General features: G+C 50.4%; 1 protein-coding gene across 1 annotated transcript; it reads left to right on the top strand.

Annotated features, from left to right (window-relative positions):
- Nucleotides 1-5,146: 5,146 nt before the first annotated feature.
- LOC140912329 (interferon-induced very large GTPase 1) lies at nucleotides 5,147-22,223 on the top strand. The gene is made up of 6 exons (XM_073346557.2): nucleotides 5,147-5,214; nucleotides 5,784-6,073; nucleotides 9,706-10,185; nucleotides 10,741-10,806; nucleotides 16,076-16,243; nucleotides 17,327-22,223. Exons 2-6 carry the CDS (start codon nucleotides 5,803-5,805, stop codon nucleotides 22,045-22,047), a joined length of 5,706 nt encoding a protein of 1,901 aa, XP_073202658.1. The 5' UTR covers nucleotides 5,147-5,214; nucleotides 5,784-5,802; the 3' UTR covers nucleotides 22,048-22,223.
- The last annotated feature ends 2,741 nt before the right edge of the window (nucleotides 22,224-24,964 follow it).

Genomic DNA, 24,964 nt, shown 5'->3' with positions numbered 1-24,964 from the left:
CAGGGTCATGGGGTCTAGGGCTCTGGCTTCTATACAGTCTGGTTGTGAAGGGGTTAAAAAGTTCTAGCACTTTTGGTCTTGAGCTGTATCCAGGAGTTAAGTTCCAACAAGTTTGTTTTCTGACCCTCACTGTGACGAAGTGGGAAGGTTCTTGTTTTCTCTGAATATTGTGTGGGTGCCTCAGTTTACCCTATGCATTTCTTAAGTATCTAGGTGGTGGGATAAGGGGGTGTGATTTTTGCAGAGCCCTAGGGGGCAGGTGTGATGCCGTCTGCACAGAGAATGGCTGGCACCCTGTCTCCTGGCAACTGATGGCCTGGGCCCCATCCTGGGCCCATCCCCCATCCTGCAAGGTGCCAGCTGAAGGTGTTGGAGAACAAAGAGATCAGGTGACCTCCTTGCCTGGGAGAGAGACAAAGGCCATAGGAGGGGCTGGAGGGGGTTTTCAGTTTGGAGATGGCTGGGGAGACGGGGGGAGGCCCAGAACCTGGGTCCGGGCTCCCCACCCTACAAGATGGCCCTGACTGAGGGGTCCTGTTCTCTGTACCTACAAGCTCTGTTTTGGACTGTATTCCTGTCGTCTCATAAACCTTCTGTTTTACTGGCTGGCTGAGAGTCCCGGTGAATCGCAGGAAGTTGGGGGTGCAGGTCCCTGACTCTCCCACACTCCGTGACACTCATTAGAGAGTTGAAATGAGGCTCTCTCTTATCTTTGCCTTAACCGATTAGTTTACTTAAAACATAGCTAGACAAGAAACTTTAACCCATTATCTTTTACTCTACAGGGGTTCACATGCCTAAGACAGCCCACTCATTAGCTTTTCAGAGTTTTCTCCCCCGCTCACTCCCCTATCCCACAACCTTCTCTCTGGCCCCGCTCCAGCCCCAGGGCCCCACAACCCAGCGGGCACTGCTGGAAGGAACTCACAGCTGAGGGGAAGAAATGGCCCTTCTCTCCTGCAGCCGGCTTGTGTCGGGCTCGTTTACACAGCCGGGATCCAAGGAAATCCAAGGATTTAATTGGGGATTGGTCCTGCTTTGAGCAGGGGGTTGGACTAGATGACCTCCTGAGGTACCTTCCCACCCTGACAGGTTTCAGAGGAACAGCCGTGTTAGTCTGTATTCGCAAAAAGAAAAGGAGTACTTGTGGCACCTTAGAGACTAACCAATTTATTTGAGCATGAGCTTTCGTGAGCTACAGCTCACTTCATCAGATGTTTACCGTGGAAACTGCAGCAGACTTTATATACACACAGAAATCATGAAACAATACCTCCTCCCACCCCACTGTCCTGCTGGTAATAGCTTATCTAAAGTGATCAACAGGTGGGCCATTTCCAGCACAAATCCAGGTTTTCTCACCCTCCACCCCCCCACAGAAATTCACTCTCCTGCTGGTGCTAGCCCATCCAAAGTGACAACTCTTTACATAATCAAGTCGGGCTATTTCCTGCATAGATCAAGGTTTTCTCACATCCCCCCCACCCCCATACACACACAAACTCACTCTCCTGCTGGTAATAGCTCATCTAAACTGACCATTCTCCAGGTTTAAATCCAAGTTAAACCAGAACATCTGGGGGGGGGGGGGGTAGGAAAAAACAAGAGGAAACAGGCTACCTTGCATAATGACTTAGCCACTCCCAGTCTCTATTTAAGCCTAAATTAATAGTATCCAATTTGCAAATGAATTCCAATTCAGCAGTTTCTCGCTGGAGTCTGGATTTGAAGTTTTTTTGTTTTAAGATAGCGACCTTCATGTCTGTGATTGCGTTTCCCACCCTGATATTCTCTGATTCTCTGAAACGAAACTGAAACCGGAGCTGGGCACAGGCTGGGGCGGCTGATTGGTCCTGCCTCTCCCTCTCATCACTTCCCCCCCTCCCACCTCCAGCCCCCTTCCACGTGGGCTCAGCCCTCCCCGCTTCAGCAGGGTGGGGTCGCCTCTCTGCATGGCCCCCTCCAACCTGGGTATCCTGATGAAACAGCTGCTTGAGCCAGACCCCAGTTCCCTGGCTCAGGGCAGGGGGACCCCGGGGTGGTGGGGAGGATTATCTGCCCTGGGCTACACAGGTGTAGGGTGACCAGACAGCAAGATGGCCGACCTGTGCCACAGAGGTCAGCCTGGCCGCTCGCACCAGTTTCATCTGGCGTTGGCATCGGCAGATCAGGCCTGAGGGCTGGGGAAGCATCCCCCAAAGCCGTGGGAGCCCTAACGCTGGACCTTTCGGAGCTGGGTTGGAAGCAAAGGGGAGGGCGGTGACGTCAGGGCTGAATGGAAGAGTTATCTGAGAGCGGGAGGATGGACTGTGCAGTTAAGGCAGCAGGCTGGGAGCCAGGACTCCTGGGTTCTGTGCCCAGCCCTTGGAGGGGAGTGGGGTCTGGTGGTTAGAGCAGGGTGGGTGGGGAGCCAGGGCTCCTGGGTTCTGTCCCCGGCACTCGGAGGGGAGTGGGGTCTGGTGGTTAGAGCAGATCTGAATGCAGAGAGCTCTGTTCAGGTTTTCATTATACATCATAAATGAGCCGTACCAACTGCCGGCGTCTGTGTGTCTGTCTGTCTGTCTGTGTGCAGCTTAGGGCATGGAAAGCCACCGAACCAGCCAATCACTTGCCACTTGAGCTGCTGTATCGAGCCAGCTCGGCATGAGAGAGGACCAGCGGGTGAAGGGAGGGCAACACGTTTCCAATTCACACGTCGGACTCCCTACAAAGCATGTCCCATCCCATGATGTAGGGAGGGGACGGGGCAGCGCGAGGCCAGGCAGCGGAGAAGCAGCCAGAAGGGCAAGCGCAGGATTGCTGACTCACCACTCGGGGACTGCACGTGGAGCATGGGGGGCAAATTCCACAGTTGCTGCTGGCAAGAAAGACACCGTTTGTTACGGTCGCTGAGATCAGAACCCAGCCCTGAGTCCATTGGCGTCAGTGGGGTCACTCTGGATTTGCCCCAGGGTCCCTGAGATCAGCGCACACACAATGGGGGCTCTGAGCTCTGTAGGAGCCAGTCCCTCACCCTCACAACTCACAGTCTAAACAGACAAGACAGGCCCAGCGTGTGGAGGGGAAACTGAGGCACAGCACGATTCAGTGACTTGCCCACGGTCACATATGGTGTTGGGAGGTGAACCCAGGAGTCCTGGAATCCTCCCTGGGCCATAAGGATAATAGCACTCCCCTGCTCGCCAACCCCCAGCCTGGCTGATGTGTCTCTGAGGCTGGAGTGGAATAATTACATTCTGCAGCACCACAGCCTTTGTTTCACAAATTAATTCTCTCGTCCTCACTGGAAGGTGGGGTGCGGGGTGGGGGGAGCTGCTAAGAAAACCATCCAACCATATGACGGGTGCCTGAGTCTGCAGACAGCCAGACATAATAGCTCTGAGCAGAGAGAACTGGCCGCATTTGTCTCCATTGGATTGTTCACTCTTGAAACTAATGATGTCACCTGGCACATCAGTGTAAATGGAATTGCTGATCATTTTGGTCGATGAGACAGGAGAAAGGCATGGGGGTGACCCCAACGCGGGGTGGGGTAATTGGGAGTTGCCATGGAGAGACTGAACAAGGATTCATGTCCATAATTTAACTCCTGTTGATTCTGAAGCCTAACGACAACCTAATGGACTCAGCAGAGGGATGGGAGCAGGGGTGGGAGTGGAGCCCATGTGTGGTGGAGGCAACTGGGAGCTGACATGGGGAAGTGAGGAGTGTTCCTGTGTATAGTGTCAACCCATGTTGACTCTGGAGTCTAATGATGACATGTACCAATAGCAGTTGTCACTATTCCCCAGCTGATCATGTTAGTGGGGGTGGGAGTGAAGGCACCAAGGGAGGGGAACTGGGAGCTGCTGCATGGAAGAAGGGGGGATTCAACCCCACAGTTTAACTCTGAAGCCCAAGGAGGATGCTTGAAATCATGAGCGTTCTTCATTTTTTTAATCAGGGCAGCATGGAGATCCCATGCAGGATCAGGGTCCCCTCATGTCGCGTGCTGCATGGACCCCGACCAAGATCCGGCACTGAACAGACCCCAGAGATGAGGGCACTAGATGGGCGTTCTCAAACTGGGGGCCACGGACCCAAGGGGGTCCTTAGAGACTGCACAGGGAGTCCCCAAAATAGCTTGTGCCCACACACTGAAAATTAAGTTTCAGGAACAGACAGCTGGCCAGTTTGGGCCGACTGTTGCTCTGGCGTCCCCAGGTTTAGCTACAGAAGCAAGGAACGTGTCACTACCTCTCCCGAGGACACGGATGTGTGAAGCATCATTCTCTGCCGTGACAGCGATGAAGACCAAGTTCAGGGTCCCGCCTGGAAGTGGAGAATGATTGGCAAGTTCGCTTGTCACTAGGGTGACCAGACCGCAAATGTGAAAAATTGGGACAGGGAGTGGGGGTAATAGGAGCCTATCGAAGAAAAAGAACCCCAAAATTGGGACTGTCCCTATAGAAGCGAGACATCTGGTCCCCCATCACACCAAAGATAGAAACCCTCTGCAGTAAGAAGCAGGGACAACCATCATCCCTGACATCTGTAAGTCCGGTTACAGTATATTCTGTTTCTTAAAGCATGACGAACGGTCAGTGTTTCGATGAAGGACACATCTACTTTGGTCACTCAGTTTCTCAATTGGCGGGGGGGGGCCCTGATTGACACTGCATTGGAAAAGGGGCCCGCCAACAACAACAAAAGTTTGAGGCCCTCTCTGCACTAGCTCACCTGCTGTGACCCCCCCACCTGTATAGGGTGACCAGATGTCCCGATTTTATAGGGACAGTCCCGATATTTGGGGCTTTTTCTTATACAGGCTCCTATTACCCCCCACCCACCCACTGTCCCGATTTTTCACACTTGCTGTCTGCTCACCCTACACCTGTGTAGCCCAGGGCAGAGAATCCTCCCCCCACCCCGGGGTCCCCCTGCCCTGATCCAGGGAACTGGGGTCTGGCTCAAGCAGCTGTTTCACCAGGATACCCAGGCTGAGGGGGCCATGCAGAGAGGGGACCCCACAATGCTGGAGGGGGGAGGGCTGAGCCCATGCGGGAGGGAGCTGGAGGGCGGGGGGAAGCGATGAGAGGGAGGGGCAGGAACAATCAGCTGCACCAGCCTGCGCCCAGCTGCGGTTTCAGTTTCGTGTCCTTGGAACCCGGCTGTGTAAACGGAGCCCGACACAAGCCGGCCGCAGGAGAGAAGGGTCATTTCTTCCCCTCAGCTGTGAGTTCCTTCCAGCAGTGCCCACTGGGGTGCGGGGCCCTGGGGCTGGACCGGGGCCAGAGAGAGGGTTGTGGGATCGGGGAGTGGGCGGGGGAGAAAACCAGCCTCCTCCTGCCTGGGACCCTCCCCAGCCTGACCCCCAGGTTACCCTATGGATAGGGGCGCTGTCCCTGGCAGCCAGGAATGGCCCCAATGCCCCAGTGCGGCGCTATGGGGGCGCTGTGCTGCAGGGAGTGGGGCAGGGGCTCAGTAGGGGAGCGCTCTCCCCTGGCAGTCAGGGCTGGCCGCATTGCCCCAGTGCAGGGAGTGGGGCAAGGGCTCAGTAGGGGGGCGCTCTCCCCTGGCAGTCAGGGCTAGATCCAGTGCCCCACAACGGCACTAGGGGGCGCTGTGCCACAGGGAGTGGGGCAGGGGCTCAGTAGGGGGCGCTCTCCCCTGGCAGTCAGGGCTGTCCCCATTGCCCCAGTGCGGGGCTAGGGGGCGCGGTGCTGCAGTGGGTGAGTTGCGTGTGGTTTTTCGGGAGTTACAAACACAATCTGAAGTCGTTTCTCCGCAAATCCCTTGCCCAGCCACAGGGACCTGGGCCCAATGGCCTTTGAGACGATCCGCCGGGGACGGGAGCGACTCATCGCCCTCCTTCTAACAACCCCTGACCCCGTCTTGGACGAAGTGGCCTCGCTGGGGATAGTTACCGAGGAGGAGTATGAGGCCTTGGAGAAGCTCTCGGAGCCCAGGGAGAGGATCCGAAGGCTGCTGATAAAGATCCAGAGGAAGGGGGAGCGCGGCTGTGAGCAGTTCCTGGAGTGTCTGCAGAGCCTCTTCCCAGAGTTTCCATCAGATTTACAGCCCCCGGCACGCCGTGAGTTGGGGCTTTCTGAGTCATTTCAGTTCTTGGCAGGATTCCATAGAAGAGACATAAAATGTAGCCAGGAGATATTGCGACGTAACTGCGTATTGGTGACGGGTTGGACCAATGGTTAGAGCGGGGGGTGGAGGCTAGGAGTCAGGACTCCTGGGTTGTGTCCCAGGCTCTCAGTGGGGTTTTCCTAACAGATCAACCCCAGCATGTCTGTAACGTTCCTTGAAACTAGGGCTGTCAAGGAATTTAAAAAATTAATCACAATTTTAAAAATTAATTGCAATTAATCGCACGATTAATCGTGCTGTTAACAAAAGAATACCATTTATTTTAAATATATTTGGATGTTTAGTACATTTTCAAATATATTAATTTCAATTACAACACAGAATACAAAGTGTACAGTGCTCACTTTATATTTATTTTTATTACAAATATTTGCCCTGTAAAAAACAAAAAAAAAATGTATTTTTCAGTTCACCTCATACAAGTACTGTAGTGCAATTTCTTTATCATGAAAGTTGAACTTACAAATGTAGGATTATGTACAAAAAACCTGCATTCAAAAATAAAACAATGTAAAACTTTAGAGCCTACAAGTCCACTCAGTCCTACTTCTTGTTCAGCCAATTACTCAGGTAAACAAGGTTGGTTACAACTGGCAGGAAATAATCCTGCCTGCTTCTTGTTTACAATGTCACCTGACAGTGAGAACAGGCATTCGCATGGCACTGTTGTAGCTGGCATTGCAAGACATTTACGTGCCAGATCCGCTTAAGATTCATATGTCCTTTAAAAAAGGGAAGAAGGAAGATCCTGGGAACTACAGGCCAGTCAGCCTCACCTCAGTCCCTGGAAAAATCATGGAGCAGGTCCTCAAAGAATCAATCCTGAAGCACTTGCATGAGAGGAAAGTGATCAGGAACAGCCAGCATGGATTCACCAAGGGAAGGTCATGCCTGACTAATCTAATCACCTTTTATGATGAGATTACTGGTTCTGTGGATGAAGGGAAAGCAGTGGATGTATTGTTTCTTGACTTTAGCAAAGCTTTTGACACGGTCTCCCATAGTATTCTTGTCAGCAAGTTAAGGAAGTATGGGCTGGATGAATGCACTATAAGGTGGGTAGAAAGCTGGCTAAATTGTCGGGCTCAACGGGTAGTGATCAATGGCTCCATGTCTAGTTGGCAGCCGGTATCAAGTGGAGTGCCCCAAGGGTCGGTCCTGGGGCCGGTTTTATTCAATATCTTCATAAATGATCTGGAGGATGGTGTGGATTGCACTCTCAGCAAATTTGCGGATGATACTAAACTGGGAGGAGTGGTAGATACGCTGGAGGGGAGGGATAGGATACAGAAGGACCTAGACCAATTGGAAGATTGGGCCAAAAGGAATCTGATGAGGTTCAATAAGGATAAGTGCAGGGTCCTGCACTTAGGACGGAAGAACCCAATGCACAGCTACAGACTAGGGACCGAATGGCTAGGCAGCAGTTCTGCGGAAAAGGACCTAGGGGTGACAGTGGACGAGAAGCTGGATATGAGTCAGCAGTGTGCCCTTGTTGCCAAGAAGGCCAATGGCATTTTGGGATGTATAAGTAGGGGCATAGCGAGCAGATCGAAGGACGTGATCGTTCCCCTCTATTCGACATTGGTGAGGCCTCATCTGGAGTACTGTGTCCAGTTTTGGGCCCCACACTTCAAGAAGGATGTGGATAAATTGGAGAGAGTCCAGCGAAGGGCAACAAAAATGATTAGGGGACTGGAACACATGAGTTATGAGGAGAGGCTGAGGGAGCTGGGATTGTTTAGCCTGCAGAAGAGAAGAATGAGGGGGGATTTGATAGCTGCTTTCAACTACCTGAAAGGGGGTTCCAAAGAGGATGGCTCTAGACTGTTCTCAATGGTAGCAGATGACAGAACGAGGAGTAATGGTCTCAAGTTGCAGTGGGGGAGGTTTAGATTGGATATTAGGAAAAACTTTTTCACTAAGAGGGTGGTGAAACACTGGAATGCGTTACCTAGGGAGGTGGTAGAATCTCCTTCCTTAGAGGTTTTTAAGGTCAGGCTTGACAAAGCCCTGGCTGGGATGATTTAACTGGGAACTGGTCCTGCTTTGAGCAGGGGGTTGGACTAGATGACCTTCTGGGGTCCCTTCCAACCCTGATATTCTATGATTCTATGATTCCTTTCATGCTTCAGCCACCATTCCAGAGAACATGCTTCCATGCTGATGATGGGTTCTGCTTGATAACAATCCAAAGCAGTGCCAACAGACGCATGTTCATTTTCATCATCTGAGTCAGAAGCCACCAGAAGAAGGTTGATTTTCTTTTTTGATGGTTCGGGTTCTGTAGTTTCTGCATCGGAATGTTGCTCTTTTAAGACTTCTGAAAGCATGCTCCAGACCTCATCCCTCAGATTTTGGAAGGCACTTCCGATTCTTAAACCTTGGGTGGAGTGCTGTAGCTATTTTTTAGAAATCTCACATTGGTACCTTCTTTGTGTTTTTTTCAAATCTGCAGTGAAAGTGTTCTTAAAACACACGTGCTGGGTCATCATGCAAGACGGCTATACCATGAAATATATGGCAGAATGTGGGTAAAAAAGAGCAGGGGACATACAATTCTCCCCCCAAGGAGTACAGTCATAAATTTAATTAACGCATTATTTTTTTTAAATGAGCATCATCAGCATGGAAGCATGTCCTCTGGAATGGTGATCGAAGCATGAAGGGTCATACGAATGTTTAGCACATCTGGCATGTAAATACCTCACAGCGCCGGCTACAAAAGTGCCATGCAAATGCCTGTTCTCACTTTCAGGTGACATTGTAAATAAGAAGCAGGCAGCATTATCTCCCGTCAATGTAAGTAAACAAACTTGTTTGTTTTAGTGATTGGCAGAATAAGAAGTAGGACTGAGTGGACTTGTAGGCTCTAAAGTTCTACACTGTTTTGTTTTTGAGTGCAGTTTTGTAACCAAAAAAAATCTGCATTTGTAAGTTACACTTTCATAATAAAGAGATTGCACTTCAATACTTGTATGAGGTAAATTGAAAAATACTATTTCTTTTATTTATCATTTTTAAAGTGCAAATATTTTTAATCAAAAATAATAATATAAAGTGAGCACTGTGCACTTTGTGTTCTGTGTTGTAATTGAAATCAATATTGAAAATGTAGAAAAACATCCAAAAAATTTAATAAATGTCAATTGGTTTTCTATTGCTAAGTGCGATTAATCGCGATTAATTTTTTTAATCACGATTAATTTTTTTGAGTTAATCATGTGAGTTAACTGTGATTAATTGACAGCCCTACTTGAAACCTGAGGATTTAGCCCCAAATCCCCGTTCTGACCCCTGCCCTAAAAAACTTGTCACAGTCTCACAAACAGCCTCCAATGTAATGCCCTTTTCCCGTAGACCACAGGATTTCTCTCACTATTTTTAACCTTTTCCTTCACTGCTGATCTAACTAAAATGCAGGGCAGTAGCCTCAGGGGAGTGGCCAAGGGCTGAACGGGCCATGGAGACCCATCTCCTTTCTCTCTTGTCCAAGAAAGTTCCTGGAATTGCAAAGAAATCTGTAAGGCACTGAGGAGGTGTCTATTTGTTGTCCCTTTGCAGGGTGTGTAACTCAGACAAATGATGCAGAGAATCCGGAAGGTGGCACATCCTCCAAGAAGAACAAAGCAGAAAACCCACAAGATGCTGTAACCTTGGGCAAAAATGAGCTAGAAAATCCAGGAGGTGCCACATCCCTAGAGAAGAATGATCTAGAAAATCCAGAAACCGCTCTACCGCATGAGGAGAATGATCTAGGAAATTCAGACGGTAGCCCATCGTCAGGGAAGATTGCTCCACAGAACTCAGAAGATGCCACATCCTCAGAGAAGAATGATCCAGAGAAGCTGGAAGAACCCGAGAAGCCAGAAGCCGTGTTGTCCTCAGGGAAGGGACTGGTGACACCAAATTCTGCGACAACCCCAATAAAGAATGAACCTGAAAATGCTTTACCCTCAAAGAATGATCCAGAGAGTCCAGGAGGTGCCAGATCCTCAGAGAAGGATGCAGCTGCTGTGTCCTCAGAGAGAGCAGATTTCGAAGGTACAGGACGGGTCTCTAGACTTGCCCTGTAGGGCAATGCTTAAGAAGTATTTATGATTGTCCTGTACTGGGCGCAGAATCTCAGGAGAGTTCTCCTCGGGGCTGTATGGACAGGGACAGAGAGAAAGCTGTGGTAGATTTGGGATGCAGGAAGGGTCTAGCTTCTATGTGTTTGGACCCCTTGCAAGAGCAGAAGGTGATTCTGGCTGCATGAACCCAAACAGAAACTATTGCTTGTGAACATCCTGGGAGGGAAAAAGGTACTTCTTCTAATTAGGTCCATTGAACCAGGTCAACTCAACCAGCAACCACTTCACATTGTTTAGAACCTTGAGCTCAATTTCAGTGGCTCCAGCTACAAGCTCGGTTCCTCCTCTATCATTTCAGCAGGGGCTAAGCTAGAACTCCAGGTAGTCTGCAGTTCTCGAAGGGGTTCCTGAGATGAAGCAAGAATCTAAGGCTGCCACTTGAAACCCTAGGCTGGACAAGATCTATGGCCCAGATCTATAGGCTCCTACATGAGCCTAAGAGACTTTCACTTGTTTTGCTTTGTAGGGTCTGGAAATATCCCCAGCCATGGAGAAGAAGGAAAGACCGCTGAAGGAAAAGGGAATATTGAAGGTAGGGTCGATACTCCGATCCCACTGACATCTCAAGGTCAACTTTGGAAGCTCTTCAAGGATGGAAGGGAAAGACTATGGTCTAGTAGGATAGCGCAGCTGGGGACTGGGAATCAGGACTCCAGGGTTCTATTCCCACCTAGGGGAGGGGAGTCTCGAGTGTTAGGGGAAGGGGACACTGAGAGTCTGGGCTCCTGGGTACTAGTCTTATTGTGGTTTGGTGGATGGGATTTTAGGAGAACAGATTGGGGGGCAAGATTGGAGGGATTCTCTGGGAAGGATTTGGGCCTGGTTTGGTTCAGTTCCTCACAGGGTTAGAGGTTTGATCTCTGATTAATGGAATGAGCTGTATGTGTCTCGTAGACTTTAAGGCCAGAGAGGACCATCAGATCATCTGGTCTGACCTCCTGCACATTGAAAGCCACAGAACCTTGCCCACCCACTCCTGTAATAGACCCCTAACCTCTGGCTGAGTTACTGACGTCTTCAAATCATGATTTAAAGACGTCAGGTGTCAGAAAATCCACCATTTGCACTAGTTTAAACCTGCAAGTGACCCATGCCCCATGCTGCAGAGGAAGGCAAAAAAAAAAAAACCCCAGGGTCTCTGCCAATCTGACCCTGGGAAAAAATTACTTGCTTACCCCAAGCCTGGTGATCAGTTAGACCCTGAGCATATGGGCAAGACCCACCAGCCGGATACCTGGGAAAGAATTCTCTGTAGTAACTCAGAGCGCCGCCTCCTCCCCAGCTAGTGTCCCATCACTGGCCGTTGGAGATATTTGCTGCTAGCGTTTGCAGACTGGCTGCATGCCATGGTAGGCAGTCCCGTCATACCATCCCCTCCACAAACGTATCAAGTTCAGCCTTGAAACCCGTGAGGTTTTTTGCCCCCCTGCCTGCTCCCCTTAGGAGGCTGTTCCAGAACGTCACTCTTCTGGTGGTTAGAAACCTGCATCTAATTTCAAGCCTAAACTGGATGATGGTCAGTTTATATCCATTTGTTCTGGTGTCCACATTGGCACTTAATTTAAATAATTCCTCTCCGTCCCTGGTATTTTTCCCTCTGGTGTATTTATAGAGAGCAATCATATCTCCTCTCAGCCTTCTTTTGGTTAGGCTAAACAAACCAAACTCTTTGAGTCTCCTCTCCTAAGGTAGGTTTTCCATTTCTCGGATCATCCTAGTATCTCTTCTCTGCACTTGTTCCAGTTTGAATTCATATTTCTTAAACATGGGAGACCAGAATTGCACACAGTATTCCAGACGAGGTCTCACCAATGCCTTATACCATGGTACTAACACTTCCCTGTCTCTACTGGAAATACCTCGCTGGATGCATGCTAGGACTGCATTAGTCTTTTTTGCGGCTGCATCACAGTGGTGGTTCATAGTCATCCTCTGAACAACCAATATACCCAGGTCTTTCTCCTCCTCTGTCGCTTCCAAATGGTACATCCCCAGCATATAGCAAAAATTCATGTTGTTAGTCCCTAAATGTATGACCTTGCACTTTGCGCTATTCAGTTTCATCCCATTTCTATTATTCCAGTTTTCAAGATCATCCAGACCTTCTTGTATGATATTCTGGTACTACCCCAGATTGGCAATACCTCTCAACTTGGTGTCATCCCCAAGTTTTATTAGCACTTTTTTGCCAAGGTTATTAATAAAAATGTTTAATAAGATTGGTCCCGAGACTGATCCTTGAGGAACTCCACTAGTAACTTCACTCCAACCCGACAATTCGCCTTTCAGTACCACCTATTGTAGTCTCCCCTTTAACCACTTTCTCATCTGATTTTAAATTCTCAAATAAATCCCCATCTTCTCTAATTTAACTAATAATTTCCCATGTGGAATTGTATCAAATGCCTTACTGGCATCCAGGAAGATTAGATTTACTGCATTTCCTTTGTCTAGATAATCAGTTATCTGAAATAAAGAGATCAGGTTGATCTGGCACATGTTACCTTTTATAAAACCATGGTATATTTTATTATCATTTACGTCTATGTCCTTAACTGCTTTCTCTTTCAAAATTTGTTCAAGACCTTGCATACAAGTTTTGTTTAACTGACAGTTTCCTAGAACACGTTTTTTTCCTTTCTTAAAATTAGGTACTACCTTAGCAATCCTCGGGGTACGACTCCTGAGTTTACAGATTCATTGAAAATCCTTGCAATTGTGCTTGCAATTTCATGTGCCAGTTCCTTTAATATTCTTGGATGGTGATTATCCAAACCCACCCCAGTTTAGTCCCATTAAGCTGCTCCCTTGCAGATCCATTCCCTCTTCCACTCCTTGTAGGCTTTCGGCTTTCTCTTAATCTCCTGTGTCAGATGCTTTCTCACCTAGCTTGGTCTCCAATCCTTCCCTACAATTTTTTTCCCTTTTCTTGGGATGCAGGCTTCAGATAGTTTCTGCAACTTTGACTTAAAGTAATTGCAAGCCACCTTCATATTCAGATCCTTGAGTTCTTTGGTTCAGTCCACTTGCCTAACTAATTCCCTTTATTTTTTAATGTTTGCCCTTTGGAAATCAAGGACCCTAGTTGCCGACCTATTTTTGCTTATCCTTCCATTTAGTTTAAACTCAAACCAAGATAGAACCAGCTGTTCTACGAGTTTCCTGACTACTCACCAATGCCATATCTAAAATGGCATCATCTCTTGCAGGTTCAGCGATGGTTTGGTGAAGAAATCTGTCAGACAGCACATACCCTTTAATACCTGTAATCCAGTCATGACTACTAGTCTACCATGTTTCTGTTATCCGTATAATATCTGGTTTCACTTCCTTCTCCACCAGTTCTAGTTCCTCCATTTTGTTACCCAGGCTCCTTGCATTGGTGTACAGACATTTTAGTTGTTACTGCTTGGCTTCGCACAGATTCCTCACATGATATAGGTACAATCGTTCTCCTGCCAGCATCACCTACCTGACTGTTAGCGTCATTGATATTGGCACTGGTTTTCCTCTTAATGTCCATTCTCCTACCCACTGCTGTTCCCTCATCCATTGCTGTATTCCCCTTTCTTGGTTTTCCTCCTGGTCAATATTAGAATCAGCCATGGAGATTACATTAGCAACTCCTCCAAGTTCCTAGTTCAGAGCTCTTTTAATCAGATGTGCCAACCTCTATCCCAGAAGTCTATTTCCCTCCCTACTCGGGTGGAGTCCATCCCAGGAGAACAGCCCTCTGTCCATGAATGCCTCCCAGTGGGCAAACCGCCCAAAGCCCTCCTGATAGCACCACTGCTTCAGCCATCTGTTGCTCATCATAATTGTGTCTCGCCTTCAGGGGCCACTGAAAATTACCTGAGCCTCCATTTCTTTACGCGTCTTCCCCAGCCTGGCAGAGTCATCCTTGATGCATCCCGGTGAGAATCTAGCAGTATCATTTGTTCCCACTTGAAGGACAATCAGTGGATTCTTTCCTGCTTCCATTAGGATACTCTTCGGCCTCAGGTCCGCACCTTGTATCTTAACTCCTGGCAGACAGGACAGCCCTCTGCTCTCAGGATCAGCTCAGGTGACAGGCCTGTCTGTTCTTAGAATGGATTCACCAGTCACGGCGACCTGCCTCTTCCTCTTGGTTATGTGATTCTCCAGCCTTCCCCATCTGTTCTTTCTGGCTGCAAGTCCTCGTGTCTCTTGTTCTCTCTTGCAATATTTTGTGTGTCATCCGCTGTCCTCTTGGGCTCCAAACTCTGGCTACCTCCATTGACTCTTCCCCTCGTCATGTAAGACTCGCAAGTTCTTTTCTTCTTGCTTGTTCTCCCACCATCTGTTGCTGCCTGCTGGGCCCCTTCTTCATCTTCCAACTCAGGGAAACCTGTTCCTGAGCTCTCTTTCTCCTTCACCAGCCCGTCTCTTCCTCTGCCTGGTTCTGGTAATCACATGCTTCCACTGGCCACTTCCCTCATCTAGCAGCCTCCCCTCACAGTTCTCCCGTCCAGCTTCCATCTGCCGGTCTTGACTTTTCCCTTCAACCTTCCCTCCATCATCTGCTCAAATCCCCTTCGAAACTCAACCAAAGTTTCTACCTGCGTCTCCAAACCTTGGATCTTCTCTTCCATCAGCTCCCTCAGGCAGCACTTCATACACACAGTGATGAGCTGCCAAAATCTTAATAACTGGTTCCCTCCTCACCCCACGAGGGGGTCGTGGCCCGCCCCCGCCCCTGGGGACTCCTACCCCCCGCCCGCGTTCCTTGACGCCCGCCTCCCAGACCCCTGCCCCATCCACCCTCCTCCCTTGTCCCCTGACTGCCCCCAGAACCGGGCAGGAGGGTCCCGTGGGCCACCGTAGTGGGTGCCCACCCCGCCCCTAAGAGCCAGAGGCACCTGCCAGGGGGCGAGGTGGGGAGTCCCGGTGGTGCATACCTGGGTCAGCTCCCAGGAAGCATCCGGCAGGTCCCTCTGGCTCCTAGGGGTGGGGGAGCGTAGCTGGGGGGGGGAGCAGGGGGAGCGGCCCTCCCTGTGGGTGCTCCAGCCCCAGAGCACCCATGGAGTCGGCGCGTGAGGTGCCACTTTTGGCCAGTTGTTAAATTTAGAAGCCCTTTTAGAACTGGTTGTCCGCTTCTAAATTTAACAACCGGTTCTAGCGAACTGGTGCGAACCGGCTCCAGCTCACCACTGCATACACATGGGCACCCACTCCCGGATAATGTACATCCCACAGCTTCCTCATCCGGTCATCTCAACTGACTCTTCCATTCCTTGGGTCACTCCACCGCTGCCTCTATATATGTCATAACCTTCTCACCTAAGCTCCTGACAAGGAAAAACAAAACAAAAACCTGCCCAAACAAGCAACAAAATGAAAACAGAACACGACACCGAGGACACAGTGGCACTGGGAAGGTCCAGGGCAGTGGTTCTCTACCATAAGGACCACATACTCCTGTGGGGTACACAGAGGTCTTCCAGGGCATACCCAATTGCTCTAGCTCAGTACCTGGATGTTGCAGCCCCCAGGAGGGTCCTGGGACGGGTTTAGGGAGATCACAAGTGCAGGGCCGGCATTTAGGGGGGTGTCAAGCAAGGCAATTGCCTGGGGACCCACACCTTAGGAGCCCCACAAAGCAAAGTAAATGCTTCAGCCCTGCTGCCTGGAGGTGTGCTGTGACACTTTTGTATTTTTAAGTGAGGTGAAACCTGTGGTATGCAAGACAAATCAGACTCTTGAAAGCGGTCCAGTAGCCTGCAAACGTTGAGAAACACTGGTCTAGGACCTCTGAGCAGGCTTCTCTTCTGGATCCTTAGATGGAGCGACTCCAGACTCAGATGTCTCCATGTTGGAGAGCAGAGCCGAGACCCCAGGAGTTGCCAGGTCGGTGGAGAGGTGCGGAGCTGAGACACCAGGACATTCTGCATCAGTGGACAGGAGCGGAGATGAGGCTCCCGAGACCTCTCCCAACAAAGTTCATGGAGGTAGAGTCCAGAGAACACCCCCCCCCAAGTCCTTCTCCCAACCCAAATCCCTCTGCCCTGAGTTGGCCAATGACGAAGTCAGTAAGGGCCCCCCACACTCCTGTGGTTCTTCCGTCCAGCGTCTCTATCTCTGTACACTAGCCGTGCCCGAGCTCCTGACCGTCCCCTGCGTCTTGTCCATCTGTGAAGCACGTGAAAGATGCCAGGATTGTTTTACAAATACTACATCCAGAGCTGTGTGGAGAATGGAAAGTCCCTTTTGTGGTGGTTTCTGAGATTTTGAAATTTTGGGCTTTTCCTCCTCCAAATTCCCAAATCCTCCATAGAAGAAAATTCTGGGGCAAAATAAATTGTTTCTGAGCCGATGGAAACGCAGACGGCCCGCAGTGTCAGGAACCCAGCCAACTCTGGGCATGGTTGCCTAGCAACCCAGTGAGCTCGGCTGGGCCCAATAAACCCGCACTGAGACTGTGTCTACACTTACCGGTAAATCGGTAAACTGGAGTAGCGTAACTTAGGTCGATTTACCGCCGTAGTGTAGACGAGGCTGAGTGACTGTGGTCCCTGACAGGACAGAAGGGCCCACAAGTCCCTATTTAACCCAGGTAGCCACAGCAGCACGACGGCTACTCAATCATTCACAGCTGTGCCAGACCGGCTCCCTGGCCAGCCCTTTCTCCACCCCTTAGCTGCTCCATTCTAGCCTTACGCCCTGCCTGCCTCTGAACCCCTGGCTCTAATCCCCGGCTGGCCTCCCAACCATGCCTCTGCCTCTGGATCTGCAGTGACTGATAGTCCTGGGGGCAGGAGTTTGGCCTAGGTCACACCATCTACGCCTCAGTGTGGGACACCCAGCCTCAGGAGCGAGGGAGTCTAGATAAAGTAAAGCCTCCCTAAGCGTTAGTGGAGACAGACGGGTTTGAACGTTTAGCTGGGTTAGTCCCCTTCAGATGAAACGAGCCGGGGAGGTGAAGGCTTCAGGCCTAAATTTTGGAAACAGAGAGATCAAGAGGAGGCCCAGGTGCAGCTGGCCCTGAGCTGTGACGCCATCCCAGGTGGTGATGCCTTTGTTTCCATTTGCAGGGAGAAGAGGAGCCCTGAAAACCGTCTTGTCAAAGCTGAGGCTCAAGAAGTTCAGAAATGGGAAACTGCGGCTGAGTGATCTCCTGGAAATCAGTCCGGAGAGCCTGAAGGACTGGACTCTTTCCATCCTGGGAGACTTGCCTTGGCATTTCCTGAGAAAGCTCATGGCTTTGAACGGGACAGCCAGAAGCACAAGCCTTGGGCAGGGGACATCTGATGACGACACAAGTGAGGATGAGGAGGGTGGGGTGAGTGGGGATGTGTTTTCTGTGAGGGAAGACGACTCTAGGGCTTCTCTGCACCCCCTCGATGTTCTCTGTGCCGTTCTGCTTTGCTCAGACAGTTTCCTACAGCAGGAGATCCTCTCCAAAATGTCCATGTGCCAGTTTGCCCTCCCTCTGCTGCTACCTGCCGTCGACAGCCCCAAGTTCACCCTAATGCTGTGGGCCATGAGGGACATTGTGAGGAAGTGGAGGCCCCACTCCCTGGCAGAAAGCAGAGGGTTCAGAGAGGAGAGCCTGGTGCTCACAGAAATGCCAACCGTTTCCTTTGTGCGGATGGGGAGCTGCAGCTTCTCCAAGTCTAAACTCCTCAATGAGGTTCTCAGCCCCTCCCAGCAGCACCAGGATTTCTTCATCCATCGGGACATGGAGTCTGGGAATGTCCCTCGGGAAATTGCAGATGGGCTGGTCGAGATTTCCTGGTATTTCCCTGCTGGGAGGGAGAATCTGGATCTTTTCCCAGAGCCCATCGCAGTTACAAACCTGCGTGGAGACATTGTGTCGCACTGGCTGCAGTTCAGCTTTTTAACAGAGGTCTCCTCAGCAGTGTTCATATTAACGGAGAGCATCAATGAGAGAGAATACGCGCTGTTATCATCTCTGCCGGGGTCAGCCACTAAATACTACTTCATCCTTAACAGTCAGGCTGGGAAAGCCAAGGAAACACTGGGACTCCTCAATAAATTAGCCCCGCAACTGAATATGAACAAATCACAACTTCTGGTGAAACAGAAGAGCAACAATAGCGCAGAACTGGTGAAAAAGCTACGATCCACCCTACAGGGTGTCATGAGCTCCTCTCCCAAGAGCACGAGCATCCGTGACATGGCTGTGACGGCGCGGGAGCTCGGGATCCAGGTGGATGAAGATGATGGAGAATGTTGGACCGCCTTGGAGCACGTTCAAGAAATCACCGCAGAAATACAGGACGTGGCAAAGTACAAGAGGGAAATGCTGAGGCTCCAAGGGGATCTGTGGAGGAACTTGGCTAAAGTGGAGAAAGAGCTGTGCCGGATGAAAGGCCAACGGGACGTCCCTCCGGAAGACTATAGATCCCAGCTGAGAGAAAGGAGGTTGGAGCTACGCAGGCAGCAGAACCAGTGTGACCTCACCAGCGGGATGGTTAAATTTATTAGCGGGATAGGACAGTTGAGTCCAGCTGAGAAACATCATTTCCTGAAATGGATGAAGTTCCACCTGGATCACATCGCCAGGGGGAACCTCTCTAGGCTCCGGGCTGAGTATAAAGAGAAATGTCGTGCTCTAGGGGATGATGCAAAACAGCTGGCAGAACTGGACGAACTAATCTCTGCCAGCTCCTTAGGGGTGGAGCATTTCATGCGTGAGTTGGGGCAATTTTACGAGGCCGAAAGCTCAATGGTGAAAGACGGGAACATGGGGAACATCCAAAGGCAATTCATCTGTCTCCCAGGCATAGCAGCTGACCTGATGCTGGAAGGGTTTCCCATGGAGCTGATCGATGGAGATGCCTCCAACATCCCACTGCAGTGGGTGACAGATGTTCTGGCTGAGCTCCATGCCAAGCTGGGGGGAAGGTCCAGAATGCTGGTTCTAACAGTGCTGGGAGTGCAGAGCACTGGGAAATCCACCCTCCTCAACACCATGTTCGGCCTGCAGTTCGCAGTGAGCAGTGGCCGATGTACCCGAGGAGCCTTCATGTCCCTCATTAAAGTGGCAGAGAACTTTCAGCAGGAGCTGGGCTGTGACTTCATCCTGGTGATAGACACAGAAGGCCTGAAAGCCCCGGAACTGGCCAAGCTGGAGGACAGTTATGAACATGACAATGAGCTGGCCACACTGGTGATTGGACTGAGTGACATAACCATTGTTAACATGGCCATGGAGAACGCCACCGAAATGAAGGATGTTCTGCAAATTGTCGTCCACGCATTTCTCAGAATGGAGGAAATCGGGCACAAACCCAACTGCCAATTTGTGCATCAGAATGTCAGTGATGTGTCTGCGCATGAACAAAACATGAGGGACAGGAAACACCTCCTGGAGCAGCTGGATGAAATGACCAAAGCTGCAGTGAGGATGGAAAAGCAAACCAGGGAGATGAAATTTTCTGACATCATGGACTATGATCCGGAGAAGCACAGTTGGTACATCCCTGGGCTGTGGCATGGAGTCCCTCCTATGGCACCAGTAAATATGGGATACAGCGAGAGCCTGTGTGAGCTGAAGAAATACCTGTTTGAATTCATGAGGAATCGATCACCTCACAGAGCCCCCAAGGACATTCCTCAGTTCATTGAGTGGGTGAGGAGCCTCTGGAACGCCGTGAAACACGAGAACTTCATCTTCAGCTTCAGAAACAGCCTGGTGGCTGAGGCCTATACCCAGCTGTCTGTGATGTACGCGGAGTGGGAGTGGGATTTCCGCAAGGAGATGCACCTCTGGATCTCCAAAGCCGAAACCACCATCCAGAACCATTCCCCAGACAATCTGGGTCCCGACACCTTTGAGAAACTAAGGCTGGAAGTTCACCAGATGCTCCACAATGGGGAGCAAAAGATGCTGCAGAGTTTACAGAGCTACTTTGAGAGTGGAACTGGGAACCTTCATTTGGTAGAGAAATACAGGGAAGATTTTCTCCGGAGCGTGACATTTCTCCGGCACGAACTGGAGAGCTATCTGCTCTGTAAATCTGAAGAGGCCATTCGTATCCAGAAAGGTCGGAGCAAGATAGACCATCTGCAGGCCAGGTACATGAAAACCATTGAAGGGAAGGTGGATGGGCTCTTGCGGGACTGCAGGGAGAGGGACAAGGAGCTAACGCCCAAGGAACTGCAAAAAGAGTTTGCCAAGATGTGGAAGGAAACCTTAGCAGAGCTGCCACTGGAGAGCTTACCCCTACGCCAAATTCATGAAGACATCCGCTACCAGCTCTGCAAGGACCTGAAGAACAGAGGGAGTTTGGTCAAGCAGATGCTCCATAAAGCCCAGAGCTTGTTGACCTATCAAAGAAAACCCTTCTGCATGAAGAAGGAGTATCTGGACTTGGCTTGGTACAGAGTGCCTGTGGAGTTTATAACTCAGCAATGTTGGCGTGAATTGGAAGAGTTCACAAAGTCCCTGATGGAGGAGTGTAGGAGGTACGTTGGGCAGAAGGTCCACTCCCAAGGGGATTACGACCAGACCTACTGCACGGAATTGCTGTGGATGATCAACGAGAGGCTTCAGGAGAAGTTAGCTGGGAATTTGTACACCAGTGCTTCCTTCGAAGTTGATTTAAAACTTCACATCCTGGGCGAGGCGGCCAGCGCTTTCCAGAAGATGCACGAAGACTTTCTCAAGAAGAATGACCCTCAGCGTCGCCTGGAGGAGCTGAGACCTCAGTATTTCTCCACCTTCACAGATGTTTACTATGAGAAGGATGCCTGCCAGAAGAGAGCTTTTGATTTCATCAACCAGTGTTTGACACCTGCTTTATGGGAATATATGAAAAAGAGACTCGGGATTGAGATAGTGGATGACTTTCTAAGCAGTGGAGAGTCCATCAAATACAGCAGCCGGAGCTTCTTCCAGTTTACTGTGCAGAAGAAACTGCTGGAGGAGATGGACTTCAATAACTACGTGAAATACGTCAGAAACTATGAAGAGTTTGTAAAGGCCTGGATCCAGACATGCCTGATCAGCCACTACAGAGAGACTGGGAGTTTGCGGGAGCTGGAGAGAGCAGTTCTAGCCACAATCATGAAGAAAATCCAGGACGCTCTGGAGAGCTCTGAATGCCAAGATGCCCCCACCATCTCTGAGTTCTTGGAGCAATTTTGCCAAGCGATGTGCAAGGAGCTAGTCATCTCCAAGGACAGTTTGGAGGTGATCCTCTTCAAGAACACAGCCAGTGTCAGGCAGTTCTCAGTCGACATCCAGACCTTCTTCCCCCAGGTGGAAGAAGGCATCCTCTCGGAGTGGGAAAAGCTGAGTGGGGAGATGGTCTTCACACAGCTCCAGTTCAAGCCTCAGGATGAGATCTTCCAGCGCGTGTTCGGCTGTGGGAAGCAGTGTCCATTCTGTAAAGTCCCCTGTGAAGCAGGAGGCAGCGACCACAAGGAGCATTTTGCATCAGTGCATCGGCCTCAAGGGCTGGGGGGCTACAGTTATGTGACAACTGACAGGCTTGTGTATTCTTTGTGCTCCTCTGATGTAGTTTCTAGTAAATCTTTTAAAAACCTGAACACGGCATTTAAATGGCATCCCTACAAAGATTATCGCCAATTCTACCCCACCTGGCGCATCCAACCGGACCCCAGCATCAGCGCCTCTGATTATTGGAAGTTCATATTCAGAAAGTTCAATCGAGAGTTTGCCAGAGAGTACAATGTGGAGCGTGCCGATCTCCCCCCAGAGTGGAAGAAAATAACCAAGGAGCAGGCTCTGGACAGCATCCGAGAGGCCTTTAACATGGAATAGAGGCAGGTGCTCTGCGTTATGATACAGTCTTTAATGCCATAACAAGGCGCCGTCAGTCTTAATCCTGGCATTTTGTTACTTCCCAGGGCTTGCTTCTGCCACCTGAATGTTCCTTTAATGTAGTTCTTTGTGTGTAATTGCCTAGGCTTAAAAAAAATAAACTGAAAAACAAAACAGTTCCATCGTGTCACATCATACTGACACCACCATAGATCCTTGAACCTTTAGATGCCCCGCACACACCTTGCCAGTTAAGCTAACCAAGTAACTGATAGCAGTAGTAGGTTGTCATCCTCCATGGGGACTGGCCACCATAGGTGAGTGAGGAAGGTACTTTGCCGGTGGGTTTCATAGATATTTGCTGACAGCAGAGGACAGGTAAAACTCAGGACTTCTGAGTTCTGTCCCTGATTCTGAGGGGAGAGTCCTCTATTGGTCATGTCATAGACTCATCTGTCCATCCCCGCCCTCCAGCTTGACCCCTTCTGACCCATCCCTTCTAATATGTCCCTGTACCAGTACCCATCTCCCCCCTCCCAGCTTCTTTTTCACTTCACATTCCAGTCCTCAACAGAAAACAGGGCATCATAATGGAACATATCAGGCAACCTTTGCTACAGGGGGTGCGACCATCCATGCTTATAGTATATCTCTACCCTGGGCTTCTTCCCACCGAGAGGTAGCAATATGGCAGGGTCATTTCCCTGGTGGTAGGTGGGTGGTTTATAACATTTCCCATGTGCCTTCTGGGACAAATCTAGAGACCCTTCCACATTGCTCCCTGGTGGTCCATGAACCACCTCCCACTGGAATCCAGATCTTCCAGCCACACACGGGGACAGGGAAATTGGCAAATGGCAGTGAGCAATTGGGTTGGTGGATCTGGGCTGTGGCATCCAGTTCGCTTCTCCTGATAGCTTATGGCTCTCTGTTGAGTTGCATTGGGTGGGTCATTGGCTGGGGGCGAAGGGACCAAGCTAGAATGGTGAAGAGTGTTAATAAAGGTTTCCTCGGCCCATTCAGCTCTGGGTGTGTGGAGAACCAGGGCATCTGTCTCCAGGAGGAGGTAACGTTGTTAGCTGAGCAATGTGAGGTTCGACACTCCCCATCACATCTGTCTGGCGGTTAGGAGGTAACGCGATATCTTTTGAACGCCCCACCCGATCAATTCCTACATTTCGGGGAATGTTCTAGATATCGGTTGGCAGAACCCTACTGATCTTGGGTCACATTGCAAAATCCAGAAGGGAGAAATGGGAGACACACAGAGATCCCCTGGCTTCTGGCCAGCAAAGCCATTAACTTCAACCGGCTCTGAAACTGTAGATCAAAGAACCAGCTGACGGCAGAAATTAACCCCTTCCAGCCTAACAACACCCCAGATCTCAGTGCTGCTCAGTCCCCAACATATGCTACTAGTGCAGTGCCGGCTCTGCTGTGGTTAAGTTGGAGAACAGCTTTCTGTTTGAAGGGCCACTCTTCAAAGGGCTCTAAAATCCTCACGTTTACGCAGATTGCTCTGAACTGCGCTGTGTCTCATGGGGGAATGGGACAGGATTCATGGTCCAACTTTAGGATCGTTGGACCAAGGGGAGCCCGAGATACGGCCTCCCACAAAAGACCATTTTTCATCAGGTTGAGAGATTGCATCATTGGTGTTTGGTTTTTGGGTGGTTTTTTCCCCTGAAACCAGGGCTCTGCTCCTGCCCCAAATAGCTTGAAACTGTTGACAACTGAATGACTGATCTTCCAGAGAGAAAGAAATAGAATGGTGGGGGGAAATGGGGGGCACAGAGAGCCCCTGGCATGGGGGGAGAGGTGGAAAGGGGGTGCATACAGAGCCCCTGACATGGGAGAGGAGTTTGGGGTTGCAAACTGAACTAGAGGATGGGAGAGGGACACCCAAGGGGGATGGAGGGATGCAAGGGGTCCCTGGGGGTGTGCTCGGCTTGGCCGACAGATGCCCTGGAGCAAGTGTCCCCTAGTCAAGATCCCAGGCCCAGCTGAGCTCTCCCCCGACTTTTGTCACAGGGGCACAACCCCGATGGAGAAGCAGACCCTACCTTGGCAGATCCAGAGGGTAGCTGGGTCCTGGCACTTGGATCTCAGCCCCCCAACATGTCCTGCCTCGCACCTGGGGGTGCTGGGACTCTACAAAGGGGGGTGTATCGGACAGCCTGGGCGCAACTCAGGTGGGCTCCCAATGGGGTGAAGAGACCCCCCACAGATGGCCAGGACTCCTCCTGTCTTCAGCACTGGGGTGGGCTCTGCCTAAGGATGATTGACTGAGGGGAGCAGGTGGCCTGGAGGGGAGGGGAGATTAGGGTCCCAGTTGTGCCAAGTGCTGCAAAGTCCCTGCCCCAACCAGCTCACAGTCTAAATAGACACAATTCTATCATCTCCATTTTATACATGGGGAAACTGAGGCCCAGAAAGATGCAGTGACCTGTCTGATCACACAAGGCAGCTGTGCCAGAGCCACGGAGAGAACCCAAGAATCCTGGCTCCCAGCCCTGTGCTTGGACCACCAAAACTGCTCAGATCTCCCTGCCTTTCACCATTATGTCTCCATCAATCCTTCAGGCCTGTGCTTGATCATCAGAAACTGTCCACCCCTGGGAGAATATACATCCCCTGCACATCCGGGGTCACTCCCCTTGGAGCAGGGGGCTGGGAGACGGTCAGAAAAGATTTTGTTGTATTAAGTCTCTTAATACAACAATAAGATCCCAAATTTTCAAGAGCCAGGGATAGAACCCAGGAGTCCTGGCTCCCAGCCTCCACCAGCCATTCACATCCTCAGCACCTGGGTAGTTAGGCCTGCAGAGGAGCAAAGAATCTTACTCTGGCCTATATCTACTGCAATCACCCGTGCAGCCCTGGCCGGTCATTGCTTTGACATGCAGGGCCCCGGGAC

The sequence above is a fragment of the Lepidochelys kempii genome, chromosome 6 (assembly GCF_965140285.1).
Source record: "Lepidochelys kempii isolate rLepKem1 chromosome 6, rLepKem1.hap1, whole genome shotgun sequence".
NCBI classification, from domain to species: domain Eukaryota; kingdom Metazoa; phylum Chordata; order Testudines; family Cheloniidae; genus Lepidochelys; species Lepidochelys kempii.
The sequence above is the reverse complement of the archived record's forward strand: the minus strand, read 5'-3'. Positions and strand labels throughout refer to the sequence as shown.